This window comes from Equus quagga, chromosome 2 (genome assembly GCF_021613505.1).
Source record: "Equus quagga isolate Etosha38 chromosome 2, UCLA_HA_Equagga_1.0, whole genome shotgun sequence".
NCBI lineage: Eukaryota > Metazoa > Chordata > Mammalia > Perissodactyla > Equidae > Equus > Equus quagga.
This window is the reverse complement of record NC_060268.1, coordinates 73509992-73532655: the sequence shown is the minus strand read 5'-3', so window position 1 is coordinate 73532655 and position 22664 is coordinate 73509992. Positions and strand designations below refer to the sequence as shown.

Genomic DNA, 22664 nt, shown 5'->3' with positions numbered 1-22664 from the left:
CCCGATTCCAAAGTCATTTCCACATTTTTATGTATTTGATACAGTAGCATCCCACTTCCAAGTACCAAAGTTTGCATTATTTTCCTATTGATACTGTTACAAATTATCACCAATTTATTGGCTAAAACGCAACCAATTGTCTTCCAGTTCTGGAGGCCAGATATCCAAAAAAGAGTCTTACAAGGCTAAAATCAAGCTGTAGGTAGGATTGTGTTCCTTATAGATTCTCTAGGAGAGAAACTGTTCCTTGCCTCTTCCAGCTTCTAGAGGCTGCCTGCAGTCCTGGGCTCATGGCCACATTACTGTGACCTCTGCTTCTGTCATCACATTTCCTTTTCTGACTGACACTCCGGCTTCCCTCTCATAAGCACCCTCGTGATTATACTGGGCCCATCTGGATAATCCAGGATAATCTCTCTTATGCCAAAAACCTTGATTTAATCATATGTGCAAATCCCTTTTGCTATTTAAAGTACGTATTCACAGGTTTGGGGGCTTTGGGGATTAGGACATGGACATCTTAGGAGGACCATTATTCTGCCTACCACCACCACATCTTCTATGCATTGATGCAATATTTTCATGTAAATGAAGAAGGCTGAAATCTGAAGAGAATATTGGGTAGCAATCGTGAGACTAACCCTCTTTTCACACTTATCAACTATTTTTTTTGGAGAATAAATGTAACTGTTATCATCTCTCTTTTTCAAATGGGAAGACTAGACCAGAGAGGTTAGGCAATTTTACAAAGGTCACACAGTTGGAATTTGGCTGTGTTAACCATCTTAAAGTGCTCTCTACTGTGAGCTGCCCCAGGTCAAGCAGACAGCTTTCTAATAAGTGTAGGATGCCAAACTCTCAATTAGGATGATATAAATCTAAGTCAAAGTAAATAGCTTAACTCACAAAATGCCCTTTTACTGAGCCTAAAATTAAGATGTTGTTCAAAAATGAGGCATTTTGTTCCAATAAGTTAATGCCTGAATGTCTTAACAGAAATTGGAAGTCAAACAGAAATTTGACCTTTGGAAAAAGTGCTGGATTCTTGGATCTACCGGTAATTCAGTGAAGTTTTTTCATAGGCATGTTCCTTAACCTTTTGGGCTCCATTTACTTTATCTGAAAAGTGAGAGTTTCTAGTAAGTGGCTTGGCTGGCTCCTTTGAGCTATGCTAATCCACCATTCCAGAGTCTTTTAATCTCAATTCTGTGTAAAGGAAGTTGGTTATATATCAAGGCGCTCTACATTTCAAGGACCCCATGAATGGAAGTCTCCCTCTTATCCAGAGATATTTTTTGAGAATTATAAAAGCATAGGCCATTCTTGAAATGTTTAAAGGGATCAAAAATTTAAATGTTTCTCTTTTACTGAGGCTGAAATATTTGCTATTTGGTTATTTATCACAATAATACATTACATGAGATGCTATCTTTAATAAGAGCTGAGACCACCATGGCAGAAAGGAAGACTTCTCATTCCTCTTATGAACACATGGTGTTGGCTAAGAAAGGAGGACATGAGGAAAAGGAGAAAAAGCCAGGAGTGGGAACAGGGCTCAAGGTGGGAGGTCAAGTCTCCTTGAGGAGGTCTTCTCTGACAAATAGGGGAAACAACAGACATGCCAGGTGGCAGTACCTCCAGTGGCCCTGGGGATTGAAACAGAGACCCAGCACAGAGCAAGGGGAAAGAGGAATTAACCATGATACCTCATGTTTTTAAGAATGCAGCCAACAGATCTGGATTCAAGGTAGCCTCTAGACTCAGTGGGCAATAGAGTGTTTTCTGGCAGGGCAGAAGCCCAGTTATGTGAGCTGGCAGACATGGCAGTGTCTAGAGAGAGAAGATTCTGCCATAGAGGGACCACCTCCACATCACCATGATGGTGGGAGTGGGGCCCATGAAGTTGTTAACATTGTTGGGGGCAACTTGAAGCCTGCAGAGTTGGGTTTGCTGATTGAAGTCTGAAGTACCTGTGGCAGGGCTAAGACAGGCAGGATCACCTGAAGCTTTCACTCCCACACCCCACCTCACACTGTTCCCACTGACTGAGCTTAGGGTCTTCCTTACACCTACGTCCATAAACTGTTAGAACAGAGGCCATAACCAACACCAAGATGAACTTCCCAAATCAGAAGTGTTCTCCTCTACTCTCCTACAGCACTGCTTTTTCATGAGTTTATTTTCACATTTATTGTTTTGTACCTGGCATTATAGCTTTATATATTTCCTATTTCCCTACTAAAAATTTACTTCTTAAGGAAATTCTAGACTTTCTGAGCTCACTTTATCCTCTAGGACATACTTGACTCATTCAGGTTCTCCGTCCTTCTGTTGCTACCAGATAAAGCAACATTATCTTCCTTTGTGTTGGCTGAGAGTCCTCCTCACAAGCTGTGTTTTTTATTTAATTTTATTTATTTTAGGAAGATTAGCCCTGAGCTAATTGCTGCCAATCCTCCTCTTTTTGCTGAGGAAGGCTGGCCCTGAGCTAACATCCATGCCCATCTTCCTCTACTTTATACATGGGACGCCAACCACAGCATGGCATTTGCCAAGCGGTGCCATGTCTGCACTCGGGATCCGAACCGGCGAACTCCTGTCTGCCAAGAAGCCGAACGTGCACACTTAATGGCTGTGCCACTGGGCTGATGCCCAGGCTGTGTTTTTTAAATCCTAATTTTCTTAATTCTGATAAGTAAGTCTTCATTTACCTTATTTCATAGTCTCTAACAACTGTCCTTTTACATAGTTTATGCTTGAGGAGATCCACTGCAGATTATTTATCATGTAAAATAATCTAAAAGTCTAAGAATAGCTAATTGGTTTAATACATACACACACACACCCCCACACACACATACATATACATATATACATAAACATAAGAGGAAGATGGGCATGGATGTTAGCGCAGGGCCAGTCTTCCTCACCAAAAGGAGGAGGATTGGCAGTAGCTAGCTCAGGGCTAATCTTCCTCAAAAAAAAAGTTTAAAAAATGCATACACACACACGCCTGCATGCTAGTAAATATTTCACCTTTCAAAGTAATGGTTATGTAGAGACTTTAGTGTGGGAAATCCTCCTGCTCTAATGTTTGGTATACAAAAGGCTGAATTTTATATATCAAGAACAAAAACAAAATATATGTATAGGTAGAAAAAATCTGGAAAAAATGTACCAGGTCAAATTATATGTGAGATAATATATGTTTGTAATTTTCTCCTTTACAGATTTTCTGTATTTTCCCATATCCTCCTATGTACATATGTGGCATAGCATTTTAAATACCATCTGCCTGCATGAATGTGAGACCTCTGTGGTATCTTCTCGGCCATGTGTATTCACACTTTCTTGAAATCACTCCATCCTTTGGGCAATGGTCCCTCGAAGCAGAGGCATCAAGATTCCCTCTCTTTGATAGGCTCAGAACTCCCTTGCACTGACATGTACTTTAGTTTCATTCAGAGAATATATATATTGATTATTCCATCTGCAATGGTCAAGTGTGAATTATATGCCAAATTTAATAGCAAAAGGTAATCTGTTTTAACAAAAGGAAGTAGTACAGGCAAAAATGAATGTTTTTACATTTTGATTCTTACCTCAGGTACATAAGCAAGACCCAGACTCAATATAACAGGGAAGGAACAATAATGCTAATATAATGCTGAATTATTATTTGTCTAAAAAATAGAATTATGACATCTGTTTAAAGGTGAAACTTTTACATTTTGATTTCATTTTATGTAATTTCATTTCATGTTAAATATTAGAATAAGAAACTAAGAAACAGAAGATTAACTCATTAATGGAATTTAGATTCACTACCTAATTAGTAAAGTCTGTAGAGAAATAACAGCATCACAGTGTGGCAACTTTGGAAGTGGACAGAACCCAGGACCATGCAGCGTGTGGTGGACGTGCCATTAGGGAGCCACTGCAGTGAGAGGGGCTGGCAGCCTGGGCTCAGTCATGGCTCCAGACTTAATAGCTCTGCATTCTTGTCCTGATCCCTTAATCCTACCTTAAACTTGGATCCCATAAACTGGGATCTTAATAGCAACAAACCTCATCAAGCTATTCTGATTAGATATGTTAATGCAGGTAAAGCCTTTATCACAGTGCCTGGCATAGACATGGCAGCTATTGTGACCGTGGCTGTTTCAGTCATTGGTGACAGCGGAAGTAGATGGTGGTATTATTATTTGGAAGACCAGGCTTGGATTAAAAACAATAATTTAGGTTGTACTAGAAGATTGCTATCATAGCACAATTTCACCTACTCTACATTTTCATGACATCAGTCCAGTACCCAATGTTTAACAGCCAGCTTCTGGTCAAAATTTGCACTGTGTATTTATTCCATATTTATGTTTTCTGAGCTTATAAATTATTTGAGAAAATACATATATTTTCAGCATTGTCAAGGGAAGTTTTTTGATTACTCTGAGTAAGGGATGGGAAACAAAGCATAAATTATTTTTAAAGGCATCTCAAATTGCTTTACAAGTGGTAATATGTGTACAGACACACACATCCAGCCACAGAACTCCCGAACACATTTGATTTAAGCTTTATTTCTAAATGATATTCATCTACAATGCAAACCTGTGTAATTTGGTGGAACAGTTTAGACAATTTCATTAAAAATAGCAATTAAAATAATGAGTGAAGTACTTAATATCAATTTCTGGAACATAGTGGTTGCTCAGTAAATAGCCAGAGTTATGAGTAATTTAAAGACCTGCATCTCTTATTTTTCAGCTTGACTATCTCTGCCGAGTGCCCAATGCAACTTGAGGACTTCCCGATGGATGCCCATGCTTGCCCTCTGAAATTTGGCAGCTGTAAGTTATTTTCACAAGTAAGAAGCATGGATATACTTTTGGGGTTATTTCCACATTCATTCAGAAGAATTTAGGTTCTGTATGTCAATAAGCATGATATGAGCTGCAGTCTGCTTGAGAAGACTGGAGGATGCTCCAGGGTACACACACCTGTGTCCTCACAGACCAGTTTTCTTGTTTGTAACTGAGAGAATGCGAGTGGAGGCACGTACCATCTAGAATATGCTCCTGGAGACATGTTTCACTCCAGACCTTCACCTAGCAGTTCTTTCTGGTTTTCACTTCTCAGATTGCAGGTCACTTCCTCCAAGGGGCCAACCTTCAAGACCCAATTTCCACCACCCAGCCAGTAATTTTTTTATTGCATTGTAGTCATTGCTATGTTAACTCACTTCTAGAATGTTCCATAAGAGCAATGACATTGTCATGTTCACTGTCACTGCTTACCCTGCACGCATATTAGGAAATATGTGTTGCTTCAACAAAGGAATTATTTATTAGGGGCACACGTCTGATTCTAGTCCAAATTCCTGGATTCCAGCCATTCCAGACAGAGAGTGGTAACATTGGCCCCAAAAGAATGCCTGCAGCCTCGTCCTCACTTCAGAGATATTGGGAGGCAGGGTTGGAGCTGATAGACTATTTCCTTCTTTCTTTACACTATCCATTTGTGCTCATGCTATGTGAAGTTTTCATTTTTGAAAGCAGAAGGATGGTCTCTTTGAGACTGAGCAGCAGGCTGCCTGGGTCTGAATCCTGACAATCCCACTCCTTTGCTGAGTAACTGTGGTCCAATTAGTAACCTCTCTAAGGTTTTTTCCCTCACTTGTGAAATTGCTGTGAGATAAAGTTTTAAAGTGGCAGAATAACACCAATTAAAGCGTTCAAGAGGGGCCAGCCCAGTGGCGCAGGGGTTAAGTGCGCATGTTCCACTTCGGCGGCCTGGGGTTCCTGGGGATCCGCCGGTTCAGATCCTGGGTGCGGACATGGCACTGCTTGGCAAGCCATGCTGTGGCAGGCGTCCCACATATAAAAGTAGAGGAAGATGGTCATGGATGTTAGCTCAGGGCCAGCCTTCCTCAGCAAAAAGAGGAGGATTGGCAGCAGATGTTAGCTCAGGGCTAATCGTCCTCAAAAAAAAAAAAAAAGTGCTCAAGAAATGTCCGTCATAATCATCATCGTCGTGATCTGTTCATATGCTTTTTTACCATCTGCATATCTTCTTTGGTGAAGTTGCTGTTCAGGGCTTTTGCCCATTTTCAATCAGGTTGTTCATTTTCTTAGTGTTTAAAGAATTCTTTGTCTATTTTCTATACCAATTTTTTATTAACTATGTGATTTGCAGAGATTTTGTCCAAATCTACAGCTTGTCTTCTCATTCTTTTCACAATGTTTTTCACGTAGCGGAAGTTTTTAATTTTAATGAAGTCTAGCTTCTCAATTATTTCTCTCATGGATCATGTCTCTGGTTTTGTGTCTAAAAAGTCATTGCCAAATTCAAGGTTATCTAGGTTTTCTCCTATGTTATCTTCTAGGAGTTTTTTAGTTTTGCATTTTACTTTTATGTCTATGATCCATTTTGAGTTAATTTTTGTGAAGAGTGGAAGACCTGTGTCTAGATTCATTGTTTTTGTTTATGTGGATGTCTAGTTGTTCCAGCACCGTTTGTTTAAAAAACTATCTTATCCATTGTATGGCCTTTTGCCTTTGTTAAAGATCACTCAACTCTGTTTGTGTGGATATATTTTTGGGCTCTCTATTCTCTTCCATTGATCTATTTGTCTATTCTTTTGCCAATACCACACTGTCTTAAGTACTGTAGCTTTATAGTAAGTCGAGATTGGGTAATGTCAGTTCTTTGACTTTCTACTTCTTCAATATTGTGCTGGCTACTTTTGGTCATTTTTCTCTCCGCATAAATTTAGAATTGGTTTGTCAATATCCACAAAATAACTTGCTGAAATTTCTACTGGAATTGCTTTGAATTTATAAACCAAGTTGGGAAAAACTGATATCTTAACAACATTTAGTCTCATAAACATTAGTTCATGAACTTGAAATAGCTCTCCATTTGTTCAGTTTTTCTTTCATCAGAGTTTTGTACTTTTCCTTATCTAGATCTTGTAATATTTTATTAGATTTGTACCTAAGTATTTCATTTTTGGGGTGCTAATGTAAATGAAACTGTGTTTTTAATTTCAAATTCCAAATGTTCATTGCTGGTATATAAGAAAATGATTGACCTTTGTATATTAACTTTGATCTTGCAACCTTGCTATAACTACAAATTATTTCCAGGAGGTTTTCTGTTAATTCTTTCATATTTTCTACATAGACAATCATGTCATCTGTGAACAAAGCCAGTTTTATTTCTTCCTTCTCAATCTTTGTACCTTTTACTTCTTTTTCTTGTCTTATTGCATTAGCTAGGACTTCCAGTACAATGTTGAAAAGGCGTGGTGAGAGAGAGCATCCTTGCCTTGCTGCTTATCTTAGTGGAAAAACATCTAGATCAAAGTTCTTTTTTTTTTCTGTGATTTCCAATTCCTTTTGCACCTTCTGTTGAAAAAATTATTTTTCTTCCATGGAATTCCTTTTGCATTTTTGTCAAAAATTAGTTAGGCATATTTTTATGTATGTATATTTAGCTTCCCTAATCTGTAGCATTGATTGTTTATCCCTCCTTCAGTACCTCTTCATCTTGCTTGCTGTAGCTATACAATAAATATTAAAATTGGGTAGACTGATTTCTCCCAATTTATTCTTTGTCAGAATTTTTTTAGCTTTTCTAGTTTATTTTCTTTCCATATAAATTTTAGAATAATATTTTCTATATATATATAATATGTTGCTGGAATTTTCATAGGAAATAGGCTAAACCTGTATAACAACTTGAGGGGAATCTTACATCTTTACTATGATGAATTTCCAACCATAAAGACAGTTTGTCTCTCTGTTTATTATGATCTATGATTTCCATTATGAGCATATTATAGAAGTCTTGTGCATACTTGTTTGATTTATACCCAAGCATTTATATATTTTTAAGGGAATGAAAATGATATTGTAGTTTTAATTTTAGGGTCCACATGTTCATTGCTATTATATAGGAAAAAGTTTCTTTCGTATGTTTATTGTATATCCTGTTTCCTTGCTGAACTTACTTATTAGTTCTAGGAGGGCCTTTTTTTTTTTTTTTTGCATTATCTTGGATTTTCTACATAGACAATAATGCCATCTAAAAATAGGGGGAATTTTCTGTCTTTCTTTCCTTCTTTCTTTCTTTTTCTTTTTCCTTTTCTTTGTTTTGTGAGGAAGACTGGCCCTGAGCTAACACCTGTTGCCAATCATCCTCTTTTTGCTTGAGGAAGATTGTCACTGAGCTAACATCTGTACCAATCTTCATATATTTTGTATGTGGGTTGCCACCACAGCATGGCTTGGTGAGCAGAGTGTAGGTCTGTGCCTGGGATCCAAACCTGCAAACACTGGGCTGCTGAAGTGGATTGTGCGAACTTAATCACTATGCCACTGGCTGGCCCTCTTTCTTTCTTTCTTTGTCTTTGCACTTTTCTTCTCTTCCCTTATTGCACAGGCTGGAATTCCCAGCACTAAGTTCAATAAAAGTGGCAAAAGCAGACATCCTTGCATTATTCCTACTCTTGGGAAAGCACTCAGTCTTTCACCATTAAGTGTAATGTTAGTTATAGATTTTTGTTTTCTGTGGAAGTGCTTTATCAAATTGAGGAAGTTCTCATCTATTACTAGTTTTCTAAGAATTATCATGAATAGATGTTAATATTATCAAATACTTTTCCAGTAGCAATTGATATTATCACGTGAGTTTTCTTTAGCATGTTAACTTTGTGGATTACATCTGTGCCTTGCATCCCTGGGATAAACTACTTGGTCACTGTGTGTAATTCATTTTATGTGTTGTTGAATCCAGTGTACTAATATTTTGTTAAGGATATTTTATGTCTCTATTCACGAAGGATATTGGTCTGAACTTTTGTGCTTTTTGGCAATATCTTTGATTTTGGTGCCAGATAATCCTGGCCTTATAAAATGAATTGGGAAGTATTCTTTTCTGTTTTCTGGAAAATACTGTGTAGAATTGGTATTCATTCTTTTACATAGTTGTTATAATTCTCCATTAAAGCTATCTGGGCCTGAAAATTTCTGTTTCAGGAGATTTTTAGTTATGATTTAAACTTCCTTAAGAATTACAGGGCTATTCAAATTATCTATTTCATAATGGATGAGGTTGGTTAATTTTTATTTTTTGAGAAATTGATTCCTTTCACCTAAGTTGTCAAATTTATATTTATAGGATTGTTCATAGTATTCTTTATTATCTGTTTGAAGTCTTCAGAGTCTGTAGTAATAGCCCTTGCTTCATCCCTGATGTTGGTAATTTGTATCTTCTCTCTTTTTGTGTTTGTCACACTAGAAGTTTATCAATTTTTTTGATCTTTCCATTAACCAGCTTTTTGTTTCAATGATTTTCTCTATTTTTTTCTATTTTGCTTATTTCTCTTTTCATCTTTCTAATTTTCTTCCTCATGATTACTTTGGATTTAGTTTGCTTTTCTTTTTCTAGATTCTTGAGATAGAAACTTAGATTATTGATTTGGGGCTTTTCCTCTATTTTAATGTATGTATTTGGAGCCTTAAATTTCCCTCTTGCCCTGCTCTGGCTATATTGTCCAATACATATATATGATAGGATATAAATATATCCTATTAATTCTGTTTCTCTGGAGAACCCTGACTAATACAGATTTTGGTTTTGAGAAGTGGGGTGCTGCTGTAACAAATACCTAAAAATTTGGATATGACTTTAGAACTGGGTAATGGGTAAAGGCTGGAAAGTTTTGTGGTGCATACTAGAAAAAGCCAAGATTGCTGTGAAAAGACTGTTGGTGATACTGGTGAGGGCTCAGAAAGAAAAAAAAGAGAGCTAGAGAGAAAACCTCCATCTTCTTGGAAAATACATAAATAATCATGAACAGAATGTTGGTAGAAATATGGATTTAAAGGTCTTCAGGTGAGATTTCAGGCAGAGATGAGGGACAGGTTATTGGAAACTGGAGGAAGAGTGATCCTTTTATAAATTGGCAAATCACTTGGCTAAATTGTGTTGTAGTGTTTTCTGGAAGGTAGAACTTGTAAGCCATAAAATTGGATATTTAGTTGAGGAGATTTCTGAACAAAGTGATGAGGGAGTGCCTTGGTTCCTCCTAACTGCTTATAGTAAAATGCGAGAAGCAAGACATGAATTAAAGAAAGAATTGTTAAGCAAAAAGGAACCAGAACTTAAAGCTTTGGAAAAAATTAGCCTATCTATATTGTGAAAAATGAGGAAGCTTGTTCTGAAGAGAATAGAAGGGTGTGACTGGACAATTACTCCATAAAAAGGTTACCCATGATGTTGATCAGCCATCTCAACAGAAGCTGGGAAGAATGACTCCGAAGGCAATTCAGACATCATCAGGGCTACTCTACCACTCTATGAGGTGGCTGCCTCCACCTCAATTTTGAAGGGCAGGATTGCCACCCAGCAGAGCTGTGTGGGCAGGGTCCTTGCAGAGATCCTTGGCAGCAGCAAGCCTTACAGCAATTGGGGTGACACTGCTGCCCCAGGGGCCCTGGAGGGCAGAGCATCGAATCAAAGAGGATTATTTTTGAGCCTTCAGATCTTATGGAATTTGCCTTGCTAGGTAGTGGACTTGCTTACCCACCCCTTTCTTTCTTCTGACCTCTCTTTTGGAATGGGAATGTCTATCCTATGTCTGTCCCACCACTGTATATTGGAAGCATATAACTTTTTTGGTTTCACAGGTTCACAACTGGAGAGGAATTTTGCCTCAGGATGAATCACATCTCAACCACATCTAATATTTACATGATGTTAAGATGAGACTTTCGATTTTAGAAGTTAGAGTTGATGCTGGAATGAGATAGGCCTTTTGGTGCTATTGGGATGGAATGAATGTATTTTGCACGCAAGAAGGACATGAATTTTGGGAGGCCAGTGGCAGGATGCTATGAACTGAATTACGTCCTCCTAGATTCTTATGTTGAAATCTTAATCACCTATGTTACTGTATTTGGAGATGGGGCCTTTGTAATTAAGGTGAAATGAAGTCATAAAGATGGAACCCTGATCTGATAGGATTGGTGCCCTTATAAGAAGAGAAAGAGAGAGATTTCAAACAGATGCAGTAAGGAAAGGCCATGTGAGCACACAGAAAGAAGGCTGCGAGCCAGCAAGAGAAGCAGAAACTGATTCTGCTGGCACTGGATCTTGGACTTCTCAGCCTCCAGATCTGTGAAAAAAAAAATCTTGGTCATTTAAGCCAACCAGTATTTTGTCACGGTAGCCTGAATGGACCAACATAAGTTCTAAAACTTCTGTTTGATTTTCTTTATCTCTTCAGTTTCTTTGCTGAGATTTCCTGATTTTTCATTTGTTTCAAGCATGTTTTAAGTGCTCACTGCAGCATTTTGTGATGGCTGCTTCAAAGATTCTTTGTCAGGTAATTCTAATATCTCTGTCATATCTGTTTTGGCATCTATGGATTTTTTTGATTCAGTTTGATCTTCCTGGGTCTCGGTATGACAAACAATTTTCTACTGGAACCTGGACATTTTGTGTATTGTGTGATGAGACTCTAGATCTTATTTACTTCTGTTTTTGCTGGGGTATTTTTTACACTGCTCTGGCAGGAAAAGATGCAGCACAGCCTGCATACATATTGGGGTAGAAGTCCGGGTTCTCCACTCAGCATCTATCTATACAAGGGTGCCTGGGGCTCCTTGTTCCTGCTGGGTGGGTGCTGGCTTCCACCTCCATACTAGGCCTCCACTGACACCACTGGGGTAGGATGGCCTTGTTACCACTTCACAGTGGCAAAAGTCTAAATTTCCACTAATCTTCCTGTGACACAACACCAGCAAGGAGCAGGATGGACTTGTTACTCCTGGATTAAGGTGGAACTCCAGGCTCCCCATGTGGCCTCCAGCACACTATGGGGAATAAGCATTTTTACTGCCTAGCAGGGATGAAGGTCCTGGCTCTCTCTGTACCTGATCTTCTCTGATGCCACTCCATTGGTGGATTGGGGCACCTGCTAAGGGTGAAAGTCTAGCCTCTCCACTCTCTCTGCTGGGAGGGATGGGGGGCATGATTTTTCTGTGGTATTTGACTGGAGTAGAGCAGTTATGGTCTAAAAGTTATCTGCCTTGATAGGCTGATCCTTTCCTGGTCCTTTGGATAGAGAGCACACAGGCTTCTCTTAGTGTTACTGTTTTTTTTCTGTGCCCATTGGCATTTCTTGGTTGCCAGTCTTTGGTTCCAAGTCTGAAATGTAAAAGGCAAGAAGAAAACCAGAGAACTCACCACTGGGTCATCCCTTGGGTCCCTGGTCCCAAAGTCTGTCTGCCTTATTCTCTCTCTCTTTCAGATTCTTCCTATATTTATTTCATATGTAATATGCAGTGTTTCTAGTTATATGTACTGGGATAAATAGGGGGAAATACATTTCCCTTTCCTGGAGCCAGATGTTCTCCTGGATGTACTTTTTATTATTATGTGTACTTCCTGGTGTTTGCTGAGCCTCTATAATCTCTAAATTTGTCTTTCACCAAATTTATGGCATTTTGACCATTATTCTGTCTAATATTTTTCTGTGCAATCCTCTCTATTCCATCTGGAGTTCTAATTATATGTATTGTAACTTTTGATATAATGTCTCAGATCCCTAGGAGTCTCTTGCTTTTTTAAAAAATTATTTTCCTTCTTGTTCTTTATATTAGATAATTTCCATTGCTCTGTCTTCAAGTTCATTGACTTCTGTCACTTCCAATTTGCTGTTAAACTTATACAGTAAGCTTTTTATTTAGTATATTATATGTGTCAGTTTTAGAATTTGTATTTGGTTCTTTTACATAGTTTCAATGTCTCTGCTAAGATTTACTCCTAGTTTCTTCATTACAAAACATTACATTATTTTTGTTTATACCCTTAAGCATAGCCATAATAGCTACTTTAAAATCCTTGTATGCTAAATCCAGCATCTAATCCTCTGGGGGTCCTTCTGCATTGATTGTATTTCTCTTGAGTATGTATCTTTTTTTCCATTTTTTTTTTTTTTTTTTTTTTACATTTAATACTTTTGAATTTTTTCCTGGATGTTTCTGTGTTATACTGCAGAGACTCTGGATTATGCTAAATTTAGAGGGTTAAATTTTTTTTAATCTGGTTAATTTGACTGAGCTCAAACTCCACACTCCATCTTTTCTGTGGTGGCAACAGCTGAAATGTCAGGCGGTTCTTTTACTTTGGTTTACTTAGTAAGTTAGATATCTGGGTAGAGTTTACATACATGTGTTTATGTCATATTTGGGTCTCCCTCTCTGTGGCACTTTCCTTTTAGGACTTTACACCTCACTTTCCAGCTGCTGCTTTGACAGCTTCCAGACTCTTTCTTTTGGTTCTTCAAACCAGGAAGACTGAGGGATCTAGCTGAACCCTGGCCATCTCGTTGCTCTGACTCACAGCTTTTAAGTGAAAAGGTATTTCCTTTATCCGAGTGCCAATTCCCTTCCAGTCTCCTCCTGTATTGTTCATTCTCCAGTGCCTTCAGGGAGTTGTTTTTATATGGTGTCCAGTGTTCGTAGTTGTTACCTAAGAACAGTGCCATTACCGGCAGAGGAACGTCTTTGGTTCCAAGGGCTTCCTTTATATTACTTCTGTCATTCCAAAGGGATTAGGAGAGGTAAGCTTGTGGGATGAGCCAAACGTTAGGTTGGATGAAAATAATTCATTTTTTTTCAAACTATGATCTTCAAATGCCATGGAGAGATAAACTATACATTTATTTCAGGGAAGCAGTGTATTAGAAAGGGACTCTCACCAGGATTTATTTAAATCACTTGCTGTCATGGGGTGGCTGTGCACTTCGGTACTTGGGACAAAACCTTCAAAAGATCCCTAAGGCATCTTATTTGGGAATCACTGAATCATGTTCCTGAAGGAAAATGAATTGTTCATGTTCCCAAGAGGAAAACGAGTTGTGTAACTTAAAATTATGCTGCTCTTTGTACATGAAAATTATTCTCTTGATTTGATCAAAGATAAAACAGTAAACATCACAGGTCGTTATTTTTTCTATCGTTAGTTAAATAAGTTCAAGTCAATGTGACATATGGATTTGATGGTGATAATGGTGTGCAGGGCAGGCAACACAAAAGCAGTTCTGGTAAAGGAAAATATGTGACCTTCTAATCCTTCTTAACTAAATTATCTCATAGTCAACAACCCATCAACTGCAGTTAAATCATTTATCATATTCAAAGCTAAAATACGCATCTGATAGGATCTCTTCACTTCTACATTCAATCAAGCCAAATAAGATCAATTAGTGTATATACATATTTCTTGAGATTTTTGACCTTTCATGCCAAATTTCTTTTCATCTGACTGATATTGTGAAGATGGATTTGATTTAGATGTTGATTGTTTCTTTATATTTGCTGTTAATGTCATTACTATGACATAAAAAGCAATTAGAAGGATTTTATTCATATATCATGTTTGTATATAATTGACCAAGAGCTAGAAAACTGCAAACTTCATCTTTGCTCGCCTTCTGTAGTTTCAGCTGAGAACATCATAATTTTCAGAGAAGAAATGATGTCCAATTAAGTGTTTTTCTTACTTCTCTTTCATCTTTTGGATTCACTAAAAATAGCTGCTTGGCCAAGTAGTTCACTTGTACTGTGGCCATCTGAGTGTGCAGAGGCTAAATGTGATAGTATAATGGGTTTCAATGACCCAGTCCAGCAGTCCTCTGCTATTAGGAGACAAAGGAATGCAAATAGGTGTCATTATTGTAATGAGCCACATGCTCTGGCTTCTCTAATGGAGAGCTGAATCAAGAGACATTTCTGTTATTGCTATCTCTACTCTCAAGAATTCAAACAAATGTGGAAATTGGCCTCAGCTTATAGAGGGATTTTTCCTGGTCTGTAAGGAATTTCCTTAAATATAATGGCATGGCTCATATTTGGAAGCAGGTGCTTAAACAAATCAAGACTATTTAGAAAAGAAAAAAAACTTTAATGTTTTTTGTTCATTTTATTTGTGGAGTGATGCATTAAATATTAGATTAAGTCATGAGACAACATCTGGATTCATAAAAATATATACTAAATTAGACATGGGCACCTCTTTGATAGACATCCAATGGAAAGAATTTCAGAAACTCGGGGTAAATCTCACTGTGGTAAGCTATGGGTACATTTGAACTGTGGAATTATGTCTCTCTGACTGCATTTGTCATGCCCAGCAGGTAGCCACTCAGCCTGAGTGTGGATGATCTAGAACACAGGTGTTAGAGGGCCTGATGTGCAAATGTTGCAGTCTGTGAGGTCTTAGAAACACACTGAAGCTTTGTCTCTGTTGTTTCTGAGTTGAGATACATTAGTTAACCTTGATTACTATTTAATAGATACGTTGGGTGTGTTCTGCCTTCTGCTAGGTGCAGTGAGAAACACAAAAGCATGAATGGTGCTCTACTCCCAAGGACTTGATGATGGACACATTAGGTAATCAGGTTACATACACTTGTGCAGCTGAAAGCCACTTGGAATTCACAGACAGGGAAGCTCATCATGGGGATGATATTTTGAACTAAACCTGGAAGGATATGAATAGAAAGCATACTGGAAATGAGGGCAAAGCACAAATGGTAAGGATCAATTAGTGGAGGTGGGAAAGTGACAGGATGACATTACAACCCAAAAAGGAAGACCCTTAAATATGAAAGTGTAAAGTAGTAGGTAGAACGGTGTTATTTGCAGAGCAAGGGGAGGGTATGCTGAAATCCCTATTATGGGGGTGAAACCAAGGGCTGAGGATTGCTGTGAAGACAAGAAGTGATGAGCGCTGAGAGCAGAGTGGTGGCCAGATGTGACAGGTAGATATATAGGATCAAAGAAGGACATGAGTCAAAGAGGGCATCATGATTTTAAGACCAGGTGACTTGGGAAATACTATTTTCCATGAGGAAATTGGAAGTAATTGGGAAGAAGTCCTGGTTTGGAGTTAAGAAAACTAATCAGTTTATGAGAGGATGGGAAATTACATGGAGGGACGTCCTTCTAACACATCTAGCCTTTTGCTCTGCTTCTCGCTCCTCTCCGCAGGAGGAGTACTTTTTCTGCTGGGAGGGTGACAGTCCTTTGTCTTTCTTTCCTGATTTGGTCTCAGTTAAGTCCATAGATGCAGAGGGCCTGATCTCTGACTCACTTTCACTCAGACCAGTGAGGCAGTGACCTAACATAATTTTACAAGGGCTTAACTGCGGGTAGTGATGGGCCATTTGACTAGCAAACGTCAGTCTTCCAGTGTAGCTTCATTGGTAACAGGGCAGAAATGTTATCTGTTCATCTCCATTTGCTGAGAGCTGCATTTAACCTCTCAGTTGATTCTGGGCAAGGAAAATGGTGTGACAAAGCCCCATCAATCTAATTTTTACCTGCTGAATTTAGAGCAGGGATATTCGGTGTCCAATAGGCCTTTAGAGATAATATATCTACATACATTCATCTTTCACAAAGTTTCTAATCTAGATTATGCAATCGATGTGTCGGGTGTTGGCTTGGTTTTCAGCTCAGGGGACTGAGGCTCAGGGAGGTTCAGGGACCTGCAGAAGGTCCCACGGGCAATGGGTGGTGAGGCCTTCTGAGGCTCTGCTGGCCCTCGGTTTTAGAAGAGAGGAAGGCTAAAGACACGGGTGTCAGAGAACTCAAATCCTTTACGTTTTCAAATCACCAAAATTCCAGTTATCCATTGCATCCTCATCTGCATTTCTTCTAACACCATAGGTAATGTGAACACACAGAGAACAACGGATTTCCTAACTGGTTATTGACAGTTCCTGGGTGTCCATGCAGCCTGTCAGAGAAGGCTGACCAATGGTCCTTACACACTGGGTTTGCTTTTGAACAACAATTAGAAAGTGAATTCAAGTAGAAAGATCTTTTCCTAAGACTGGATTTGGCATCAAGCAGAAATCCTTCCCAACATATGGTTATATTTCTTGTAGCTACTATTTATTAAGCACTTACTGCATGTCAGACACATGCTAAATACTAGCCATTCATGAATACACTTTGCCCTCACAGCACCCCTAGGAGACTGGTGTTGTTTCCCCCAACCTAGAGATGGGGAAATAGAGGCTTAGAGCAAAAGATGTTATTGAAGGTCAGCGTCATGCCATCATAGTTCTCTCACAGTTAGGCAAAAACTCATCACTTCTGAAAGGCCTTGTAAATAAGAGGTTAATAGTGCCACTGACGCCTCCTATTCAGGATTTGCAATATTAGAAGAGGACAGACAGCAAGTGTCAGCTGACGGGAAGGAACCCTTTGGAAATTGGTGATGAATTCCCGAGTTGCTTGTAAGTGAAAACGTTTCAAACCTTCTTGCCAGGCTCCACTGATGTACAGTCTGAGGAGGGTGAGCATTATGTTTCCGGAGCTCTAAATCATGACAAATGGTAGCACGGCAAACCTGATTGCCTCGTTTATTGTTGTCCTAGCTAAGAGATTGAATGCCATGCCACTGATACAAAGAGAAGAATTTAGTGCTGCTAAATGCCCACGCTGAAATGCATGAGCGGTCATTTATTCCCACCCTTAATTGGATGACAGCAGAACTCAGCAATATTGAACTGACACGCTGGAGGCCTCAGTATCTCTTGTTGCAATTATTAATGCTACCAATGTTAATGATATAAATAAGTCGTTTCATACTCACTAACAGTTTGAAAATCAAGATCATATGAATTTTTATTACACATTGCAGGTGAAATTCATACATGGCTTTGTGATTTCAAGTAACTTTTATCTAGTTACAATTATTATTTGATTGGGTCCTTACTGTAAGATAAGTATTGTTATTCACTCTACCCCTAACAATGGAGAAAGAGGATTGGAGTACTTGTGCCCAGGGATCCCACAGGTAACAGAGCCAGCCTCCTCCCCAGCCAGCAATCCCTGCAGCATCTGCATGCTTCCCTGGTCAACTTGCCACTTAGCCTCAGGGCCCAAGGAGAGCCATCTCTAACTGTGTGCCATCTCCAATGCCACTGTGGAAAGTGATGCCCAGCCCTGAAGTCTGGAGAGCAGATGAAGTGGGTGTCCATGCCCTAAACAGGGCTGTCCTAACCTCCACACCCACCTCTGTGCCTCCACCACCCCACGACTTCCATCTGCATTCTCACGTCTGCACTCGGCCTCCCTCCAGAACTCCAGAGAAGGCACGTACAGCCCCAGACCTCTGCCACTCTCCAGAACACCGCAGGTGTCCTGATGTCCTCCCTCTCCTCCATCTCACCCGCTCTTCGCCGCTTTGCTTTTCTTCCGTGAGCAGACCTGGCACTAAGTAAACAGCTCTATGAGGGAAGTTTGTTTCCTGTGCTCTGTACTCCCTTTACACATATGTGCATGTTTCCAGATGTTTCCTGACTCTCAGAACTGACCGTGGCCACTAAGACCTATTGCCCCGAGGTTTGAGCTCCTTTCTGAGCTTCAAGATTTACGTTTTCCAACCTACTTGCATCTTCCAAGGGTCGTGGGGATCCCCTTACTTCATTTGGCCAGGGTCAGACTCACAGCTCCCTATGGATTGGGAAATGGAATAGGGGGTATTAACAGGATGTCTGCAGCCCTCCTCACTGCAAGCATGGTCATTGAGGGAGGCTAGTCTCACAGCACAGCAGCTCTCCTTGGGACAAGGCAGATGAGCTGGGAGAAGATGCAGACAGGTGCACTTGGAAGCTGCCTGAGCCAGTCTGGGGACAGCAAGAAGAAGCCAGGGGACACTGCCTCATTACCATCTACCACTTACTCCATGCTCGCCCTGGCCAGAATCCAGCGGGCTGCTCTGCTCACATCTGTGTGTGAGTGCCATGGCTGTTCCATATTCAGGGTCTTGTAGCATTTACATAATAGGAAGAAGATAGAAATCCCACTGTCATTTATGTGGAACTCAAGGAGTCATCAGAGTCTCAGCATATGCCCAGCAGTGCCTGTGACCAGACATTTACAAAGCAGCTTTCCAAGGTGGAGAGCAACCTCAGCCCCTCTGCCTTCATCACATGGGCTGCATGTCTCCCCAGTAAAGAAGGGAAATTACAACAGAATGCACTTGTGTCAGGAGAGCTCCATGCTATACTTGTGAAAAACACACTTCTGCATTACCTAAAACTTGAAAACAGAAGGTCCTATTAATTTTTAAAAAATGACAAGGTTACCACTCAACATTCCCCTGCAATATGAATATAGCATCCATGGTATCTCATCCATTGCTGTCACAGGGTCTACTCTACTTACCTCTATTTCATACCTTACTAATGTGTAGATAACTATGAGAATTATATCACTAATTCTCATGGTTTTGACCCCACCTTCACCAAGCAGCCTTTTGATAAGTTGGCCTCCCATATGGCCTTTTGCTCAGGGATGGGTTGCACTGGGTATTGGCAAAGAGTGTTGAGTATCATACATCTAGGGGAAGAACATCTAGCAAAAGATAGAAGATGATACAGCTTTATTTTAATATAGAAGACTGTTTTGTGTCCGTCTCAGCCTATTGAAAATGATACCTGAGACACTCATCTGGAGCCATACTACTCGCCATGAGCCCCCGCAGACATTTCCCCTAGGAGAGCAAGTGTTGTGGCTGGACCAACTCTTAGGGTTCTTATTATGATTGTAGGATGCACCTAAGCAACAACCATCAGGGAACTTTGAAAAAACAAGGTTTATTACTCACAAGTCTCAGAGAGTACAGGGCACACCCGGGACCACACAGTGAGGCTGCAGGTAGAGGGGAGAGAGAGAGAAGAGAAAGTGCAGACCTGGGTTCTGCCTTTATTAGAGTTGAGGGTGGGGTGCCTAGGGTTGCACAGATTCAGTCTTTATTGGCAAATTTAAAACATAATAGAGGAAATTAGTGCACAAGAAGAGAAAAGCAGGGTCACTCACGTGGTCAGTAGTCTAGGTCTCCATGGGTTTTCTAAAAGGGGAACTTCAGGGGTGGGGCACCCTGGCTCTTTATCTAGTTGTGTAGCTGGCAATGTGTTTATTTAAGATGGATATCTTTGAAATGAATGTGTCTGTAATCAAGAGCTTAAGGTCTGGCACTTACACTTCAAAGACCTACATACGTGGGGAGACATGTCATATCCATGATTACAAAGAGTCAGTGCCATAAGATATCATGTCTCGCCAATCTATAACCTGTAGATCCAATTTGATTCCAATATAAAGTCTCATCAGAGTATTTTTAAGGAAGCCTGATAAGCTGATTCTAGCATGTATATGGATGAGCAGAGGGCCAAGAACAGCAGGGCCCCCTGAAGAACAAAAGGGGGACCTCACCTTTCCAGCTGTTGTTGTCTTTTAAAATCTGTTCAATTAAGACAGGGTGGACTGAAACTTGGATGGAAAAATGGAGTGGAGCAGAGAACCCAGCAAAGAGAAAATCTGTGCCTGATGGAAACCTTATTTGGCAGAGCAGGCCCTGCAAGTGAGTGGGTGGGAAGGATGGCTTAATGATTTCCATGGCAACACAGAAAACCACGTGGAGAAAATGTGATTGGATGCTTCTGTGGGAAAATGTATACAGAAGTCTACTCCTGGTGATTAAGGCCCTGACAGAGAAAGATGATGCATTCCAACTTATAATGCATGTGTGATGTATCTTGACCTTGGAACAGGGAAGCCCTTTGAAATAAGACACAGAAAGATTAAAAGTTTTATAAATTTGGCTAATTAAAATTAATGTTTATCAAAAAAGAAAAAAACCCAAACCAAGTGGAATAGCCATGAACTTGAACAAGATATTTGCAACAAATAGAACAAGAAGAATGTGTTCTAGAATATATAAAGAAACATGATTCAAATGGGTAAAAAACATGAGCACATTTCACAAAGAAGACATAGGCAAAGCCAAAAAGGACTTTGTTTAGTGACTCTTTTCCAGAAGGTAAGACTACAAAGCAAACAATGCAACGATTATTATAAATTTCCGAATATCAGCTTGTGGGGAGAAGGAGAGCTTTCGATGAGTCATGCATGGAGGGCCTTGAAGGTTCTGGTGTCTTCCTCTGTATTAACCTTAGTGTTTGCTGCATACATGCCAGTTTTATTATTTTTTCAACTGTTATGAATACTCTTTTGCACTTAAAGCAAGAATAAGGATAGTGATGTGCATTAGCAAAGAAACTTCCACACTTTAGTAGCATTCTTGATCATTCAAGAGACCATTCTTCTGGCTTCTACCATGGAAACCTCCAATCCGAGCACAGTTTTGCTTGTAAGACCTAACAGAATGGCTGTTCCAGGGGCTCATTCACAGTGCAGGGGGCCAGCCCCACCTGCTGGAGAGTCTCATGCTGTGTGCTTACAGATGCCTTCCCTGCCAGCACTGGCTGCAGATCTCCGCAGCTCATCCCTGTGTCCTGAGACGTCTGCAGATTTCTCACCTGGGAGGGTGCCCAGTTCTATTCAGTCTGGAGTTGGGGTTGTGATCTGCCTAGGTAGCTGGGAGGGAAGCATACCGACTTGTTTGGAAGGTGTCCAAGTGCTAGATGTGGCGTCCGTGTAGATTCCCAGGCTGGACTCTGAGCCGGTGTGCTGGTTTACCTTCAGGAGCCTCAACACAACTCCAGCAGATGAGTCTGCCAGTTCCTTAAAGCAAACTGAGTTTTGGCCTCACCACTCTACAGAACCCGCTTGCCTTGGTGGCAGATCCTGCTTGGTCCCATGGCCTCTCCTCAGCCATCATCTGAAACTTGTGGCACAGTCCTCCGGGATAGCACATTCTCTATGCCCTCCCACCACAGTGGCCGCTGCTCGGGTGGCTCTACTGTTCCCTCCCCACCTTCTCCAACTTTGGACCCTGCAGCACTTAGGAAATCAGCCTCCACTCTCTTCTTTCCTCCACCAACACCCACTCCCCAGATGATGTCACCAACTGTGCTTCAGCTGACATCTGTATGCTGGTGACTCAAGAAGTCACATTCTCTTCCGGGACTATTCCTGTGCACTACTGACTTATATAGCCAACTGTCTGTTCAGCATCCCCAAGTAGACCCTTGGGAGGCCTCTCTACTCCGACATATCAGCACCTGAACTGCTGCTCTTTCACCAGAAGCCAGGTCCTTCCAGAATTTTTGCCATCCTAGTAAGTGCAAATGACCTGTCCAGATGTCAGCCTGGCCGTCTTCTTCCTCTCACAGCTCACACCCAATTCAATAGCCAATTGGATGAGCTTTTCCTTTAAAATGTATCCCTAATTTCTCCTCTTTTCTCCACTTCCAACCACTATCTTCTTTCACCTGGATTATTTTAATATTGCCCTAAGTAGTCTCTTGTTTTGTTTTCCCTTTCCCACCTACGTTCTATTCTCTCATCTTAGCCAGAGGGATCCTTCTAAAGCATAAATTAGAATATGTCACTTATTTGCTTAAACTCCCAGTGTCTTCTTGGCTAGCTCAGAGTAAAAATCAAAGGCCTTAAAATGGCCTTGAGGCCCTGTTTTATCTGTTTTTTCCCTCTGCCCTCTGCCTTCTTCTCCGTCCAGCCACACTGCCCACCTGGCTTCTCCTAGGGCATTGCAGGCACGTGCCTGCCTCACGACCCTTGCACATGCAGCACCCTTTGCTGGGATGTTCTTCCTCCTAAGAGCCACATGGCCAACTCCTGCACATCCCTTGCATCTCCTAAGTCAGGCCTTCT

At 40.4% G+C, this 22664-nt stretch overlaps 1 protein-coding gene across 1 annotated transcript in view; it reads left to right on the top strand.

Moving 5' to 3' along the window:
* GABRA5 (gamma-aminobutyric acid type A receptor subunit alpha5) overlaps positions 1-22664 on the top strand; it is a 69246-nt gene that overhangs the window by 36029 nt on the left and 10553 nt on the right. Inside the window, exon 5 of the mRNA XM_046654570.1 lies at positions 4765-4847. Coding sequence (XP_046510526.1) covers positions 4765-4847 — 83 coding nt within the window. The remainder of the gene's footprint in view (positions 1-4764; positions 4848-22664) is intronic.